The following is a 6,000-nucleotide window of genomic DNA, read 5'->3' as shown; positions in this document are numbered from 1 at the left end:
TTGGTTTTAACAATTTATTATCTAATACTGTAAAGTAACATAAAGGTATTCAATCACAGTTGTTTGCACCAACTATATACAATGACATTATATAACAACGCCAAGTTTGGTTTCAGTTTTATGGTAAACAGTTAACAAAAACTATTTCTATCTAGTAATGGCACATTTTTGTTGAGGCATCCCCTCGCCTATCATTGACCTTTAAGTACTGCCGACAGGTCATTATAATTATATCATTGCGTACAAAATAGTAAGAAAAAATAACACATTAAATAGTAATACTGAATTAAATGAATAAGTTCTTAAAATACTGGTTGATAAGGGTGTCCTATGGCGGTTAAAAACGTAAACGCCAAAACCAGTAGACATGTGCCCAGTAAATCGCCAGTCGCGGTTAGGAAGGGTATAGCCGCGTTATCCGGATTAATTTTTAATTTCCACAGAAGATGCGTTAGTATATGAGCAGCATACAGGAGAATTATGATTTGGATCAGCGAGACTCCAAGATAAGCGGAAATAAATGCCGGAGTGATGCAGGAAACTCCTTTGTTGTAAATAATGTCAGCAACGAAAATAAATAATGTTTTTGCAGGCAATGATATTAAAATCAAGATCCGCGCTGCTTTTGCAGAGAAAACTGAAAGGGTGCGTTAGTATGGTAGTTGTTTAAGCCGTGTGGCATACCTCCGCTAACTAGTGCTGTCCATGGAGTTACGCACAGTTTAGTGTGGGGTGGAATTATTCCAGGAAGAGAACTTTTTTGTAACATGGTTGATATTCGGCTCGTATGCACTGATGCCAAATTACCTCCAATACCATTAATTATTGGCTGAAATACGACAAAGCCTCGAAATTGTCCTACAGCGCTGTCGAGTATTAAACCGCCTAACCTGAAAAGAGACGAGCAACATTAGAATCTAAAGGTTTTGCAATGACCAAATGTAAATGCAAAGCCTTGCCCAATATTATAAGATAAATGGTTTCAGCAAGAGATACTGATTATCGTTCATAACCGTAGCCTAAAAATAGATCGATCACACGATGAAAAATCGCGAAAATCTTAGAAATGTCGTTGTTCATATGGGAACTAAAAAAATTAGTTGCTTGGTAACTGATTTAGATGAAATTAATGGAAAGCGGGTATATCATTCAACAATTTACAAAGTTCAAGTTTCGAAAGAATTTTTCAATTGTTTGATTAGATACCAAAATCGCGAGTTTAAGGTTGAAGGTGCGCGCGCGAGACAATTTTTTAGAAACTTACCCTGAAATAAACAAAGCCGAAAAAACTGGTATCCATCCTTCTGTTAGTATATGCTTGGTGTACTTGTTTTTTATTACGATACATGTCCAAAAGGGCAAAACTGCAAATATGTATATACCACAAATCGCATAACATATCCAAGGCAGTGTTTCTGTATCAAAACGATTCAATGTAGTTTCCAAAATGTATGTAAGTTTTGCTATTTACCGCGATGTAGATAAACAGCTCCAGCAAAAAGAGATAGTGCCGACAAAGAAACGACATCGCCTATGCTAGCTGCGCAAGAAGTTGCAAAGTTGTCTGGGTTCATTCCATGCTTGAATGACATCACAATAACAGAGCACAGTACAATATCTAAAAAGGCACAGCGGTGGTGATCACTTATGGAAATAAGAATATTTACCTAATATAAAGCACGAAGTACTTGCTGTTAAAATACTGCAGCTTGACACATAGACTATATCTTCCCACAGTACAGAGTGTTGCATAAGGAGAGCAGAAATTAGTACGGCGTATACAGATACAACTACCGCTGCGACAATCGCCTGTATCTAAAAGGAAGATTTCTTTAGTAGAGATCATGCATCTCTTGACAAAAAATGCATTACACACCCTTACTAATTAATACGAATACACCACAGTGTACAAGGTAGCACTAACCTGTACGAGCCCGATATTTCCAATAACCATCTTCATTATCTGCTTTTTGCTATCCATTTGGCCAACATTAGCAGCTGTGGACAACCTTGTTGCCAAGCACATATCCAGATTACCCTTTAACCCGATAATTGCCGGAACCAGTATATACAGGGAATCAACTTTTTTGAAGATTTCTTCCTTCTAAAAACCGACAGATGCTAGATTACGACCTAAATATTTACCATGTGCTTACCTCCGTTTTTCCTAGAACGAGTCCAGCTCCAATTGTTCCAAATCCGGCGAGTATAAAAGGAATGAATACCTGAAGCGTAATTGAATACCACTTCTCGTCACTATTTGAATACTCCCAATTTGAGTCGCGATCAGACAATTTGGTTGACTCCAAAGTTTTCATCGATACGCCAGAGTTGATCGACGATTCATCGTGGGAGAATTCGGTTGTGATACCTAATGGGGCATCCGTCACTTCAAAAGGGTCATCTGTGTGCTCTGTTCCATCGCTCTTTATGGTAATTGAATATATAGAGCCATTATCTTCTAAATCGGACACAATAGCCAAGTTAACTACTCCGTTAGCGTTTCCCGCTAATCTATCGTTAAGCTGTTCTTCTTTCTCCAAATTTAGATGCAGCATTGCTGTAAGGTTCATTATATACTGTCTGCAAATGTGAAATATAGAGCGATAAGTGACATAAACTGCCTTTACGTAGGTAATTGTTATAGATCTTATGCAGTCAAATATTAAATACAACAAAATCTTAAGCAAGGGTTATATCTTCCAAAATAAAAAGGTGGGCGGCCTACATTAGACCAAATGAATACCACTAACTAACTCCTCATACCTGGTAAGCTCAGCAATAGTTTCCTTCGTGGTGGTGAAGGAGTTACGAGTTAGAGGACCACATAGCATACGGTGCTTCATCGCACAGACGGTTTGACACTAATTGCGCAGTTACGCAAATAAAGCTAAGTATATATATTTAAATTACAATACATTCGAATATTGATCCTATTGTTAATTAAGTATTTTTAGTTTCTCATAATTTAAATATTTCAATTGTGATAAGAAATGAAAGTCTCATTAGTCATTAATTTAATTAAAGGAAAACAAAAAGAGATTAAGTACATTCAATTAAAAATAAAAAACCACGCGGGGCTACTGTTTAGGGTTTTTAGTCGTCCGGTACTCCGTTGTACATGAGTAACTGATCAAATAGTGGGAATGCTTGACCCTAATGAGGAATGAAATTTGCAAAAGTCGCAATAGTCATTAATTATAGTAAGAGTAAACCAAAAAGGCGTTATATTTCAACAGAACACATATGTGCATAAACCTGGCCGCACCTTTGCGTCAAACTGAAAAATTTAGTGCTGATAGTGTGATAGTTGTTGCAATCCTATTTGTGCTACATACAGAGTGACTAATAAAGATGGAACCAAAGCGATGGTGTGAAAACGGTTGGAGAAAGTTTTACGACATAAATAAGATGTGTTTGTGCATATTCTAGCATGAAAAAAAATTTTTTGTCCCGTATGGTTTTTGACACGGCCGCCATTTTGTTTTTTTAATGGCAACATAGGTCTTGCAACACATCGTTGGAAAGCTTATTTTGTTTTCAGTACGAATATGCAATAGGAAAAATACGGTTATGCAAAACTAACTAATTTATTTTTTATTAGAGAAGAAGAATTGTTATCTTTTTTTGAGTTCCACTACATTTTTATCAATTTTAGTTTATTACAAATTGTATTACCTCCTCTTTCTAAAATTTGTAATCGATAAACAATCTACAAAACAGTTTTCGAATTTTGCATAATTAGATTTCAACTCAAACGTATTCGTTTAATATTAGTAGTTATTTAATCATTTTTGATTTTTGATTTAAAAAAAAAATCGGCTGTGGCTCGTAAAATATTCATCCGATTAAAAAACTTTAAAAGCGAAATTTTATGCTCTATAACTTTCGTAATAACTACTTTTAACGTAGGTGGCACTGGAACGGAGAAATTCGGTCGCTCAAGGTCGCAAACTCAGGGTATTATTCAGGACCCCAAAATATAGTAATCTACCAAGTTTTAAAACTCCTTGACTTTTTGCAAGATCAAACCCTATTGTGACTGGACTATTTTACTACATGTGCTATGTTTGTCTTTACTTGAAGCATCTATGATTAAAAAAAAGAAATGTCTATGAAGTTGGCATTGTGCAGTCTGCGCATGCGCGCACATGATTTTTACCATATGCGATATGATTGCCTTTACTAGAAGCCTCTGTTAAAATTTCAACAAAATATATTAATAAATAAGAAAATTGATATTGCGCAGCCTGCGCATATGCTTCGTTTCTTCTTAGCTGAAGTGCCACAGCTATAAGCAACGGAATTAAAAAAGAATTAGGTTGGAAAATGCGCTAAAAATGTACATAGCTAATAATTGAATAATTGAAGTTTCTACACTACCACTGCAAATGTTTCTCTAAATACATCTGTGAATAAATGACCACTATCGAAATTAAAGAATATATACCTACATATAAAAATGAGAAAGATACAAAGGTATATAATATGGTAATAGCTTCTACATTTATCCCTTAATCAATTTCAATGTTAATAAAATAATCATTAGAGGGATTATAACAAATTGATTTACACTAATAACCAGTGTTTTTGTAAATTAAGTTTCCGAATAAGTGCATTTGAATATTGAAGGCAGTGTAAGTTACTTACCCTCTGTAATGTTCACCTTTTAAAATGGTACGCGCCGGTAAGGTTGAATTCCACCCAATAGGAGAACCGTCAGATTGTCAATTTTTTTCGGCCTTTTCTTTATTATGGGTTGCGACTCTGGGCTACATCCAAAGACGCTAGAGGATCTAAAAACAATAAAAAAAACTTATTACTAAATTTGTTTCAATACGGTTACTTTTATGTAGTGGGATGTTGCAAGATATGGCTATAACACGTAATGTAATGGTTATAATCTGCAAAATTTAAAAAGTATAACCTTGCACACTTTTGTTAAAATTGTCAATGGTAATTTTAATGTTAGTCGGGAAGTGTTATTAACAATTTCATTGAAATTCAAATGTATCATATGAAGCAAAAAAAGTAATTTCAATTAACTGTAAATTTGATGAACAAATGGATTATGATGTCATCGGGGGTGAAATAATAATTCTTAGGATAGGAGGTTGTAATAAAATTTAACAAAGGCTACGTAAGTTTTCGTTTCGTAGTAATAACAATAACAATGATCTCCATTGGTGCACAACATTTGAATTAATCTATGACATTTCTATAGGCATACCCAATCAGGCGCGAGTGCTCATTGCACTTGAGCTTTAATATTTCGATAATCAACGGAGGTGCACAAAGATCATTGAAGTTTGTTTGCACCTTCATTACCTTCATTTAGGGTGGGCAATCGTTTGCACCTGCGGTTATGTGGAAAGAGTTAAATCGTTATCGAGTTACTTGGTCAATGAGAACAATCGATTATCACATTAATCCAGTCCCACATACGCGCAATACATATAGTGAGGTGAGTGTTCCAAAACAAAATTTTAGAAATTTACAAATATTTTGAGTCTTCCGTTATACAGGTACAATGTCCTGATTATCGCTAAATCTTAGTTGCGTGCAATTTATTATAAGTGTAAATTAAACAAACAGTCTTGCGTAAGTATGTAAGCCATAATCGGCGAGGTAAAAATTGTGCTTTACAGGGCGTTATCTGATTACATTGTTTGTATTGCATTATACTTTTCTAATAGCAATATAATTGCGTTAGTGATCTTAAGTAAATAGTGGTTACGATAGGAATCAAAGTGAAGGTCAAGATCAAGGTTTGCAAATGACAATGTATAGAATAGGTATGGGTATAATTTATAGCTGAATGATCCTTTTACAAGCCTTTGTGTATCGATAGTTAATCTGTATCAGGTTGAAGAGCTACAATGATGGTGCATCGATCATATCGCTAATTTTTTCAACAAAACAAAATCATTGGATTTCACTACCTACTCTCTTCACCAAATGCATCAACTAAGTTTGCTAGAGTTATCCAGAAATCCGGCT

General features: G+C 34.9%; 1 protein-coding gene and 1 long non-coding RNA gene across 7 annotated transcripts in view; one reads left to right on the top strand and one right to left on the bottom strand.

Moving 5' to 3' along the window:
* LOC116165431 (solute carrier family 41 member 1-like) overlaps window positions 1-6,000 on the bottom strand; it is a 29,008-nt gene continuing 23,008 nt past the window's right edge. For 3 of the 6 annotated variants that reach the window (XM_031479879.1, XM_031479880.1, XM_031479878.1), the window contains exons 2-9: window positions 4,651-4,796; window positions 2,157-2,583; window positions 1,925-2,104; window positions 1,668-1,815; window positions 1,472-1,618; window positions 1,265-1,415; window positions 685-890; window positions 1-637 (exon numbers count right to left, since the gene is read on the bottom strand). In XM_031479879.1, coding sequence (XP_031335739.1) covers window positions 303-637; window positions 685-890; window positions 1,265-1,415; window positions 1,472-1,618; window positions 1,668-1,815; window positions 1,925-2,104; window positions 2,157-2,573 — 1,584 coding nt within the window. In that variant the 5' untranslated portion in view covers window positions 2,574-2,583; window positions 4,651-4,796 and the 3' untranslated portion in view covers window positions 1-302. Of the gene's footprint in view, window positions 638-684; window positions 891-1,264; window positions 1,416-1,471; window positions 1,619-1,667; window positions 1,816-1,924; window positions 2,105-2,156; window positions 2,584-4,650; window positions 4,797-5,328; window positions 5,347-6,000 lie in introns of those variants that run through there. The other 3 variants (XM_031479881.1, XM_031479882.1, XM_031479883.1) reach the window with 3 other exon arrangements.
* LOC116165435 overlaps window positions 5,203-6,000 on the top strand; it is a 93,011-nt gene continuing 92,213 nt past the window's right edge. Inside the window, exon 1 of the long non-coding RNA XR_004144147.1 lies at window positions 5,203-5,464. This is a non-coding gene — a long non-coding RNA (uncharacterized LOC116165435). The remainder of the gene's footprint in view (window positions 5,465-6,000) is intronic.

The sequence above is a fragment of the Photinus pyralis genome, unplaced genomic scaffold (genome assembly GCF_008802855.1).
Source record: "Photinus pyralis isolate 1611_PpyrPB1 unplaced genomic scaffold, Ppyr1.3 Ppyr1.4_LG3a, whole genome shotgun sequence".
Lineage (NCBI taxonomy): Eukaryota > Metazoa > Arthropoda > Insecta > Coleoptera > Lampyridae > Photinus > Photinus pyralis.
The sequence above is the reverse complement of the archived record's forward strand: the minus strand, read 5'-3'. Positions and strand labels throughout refer to the sequence as shown.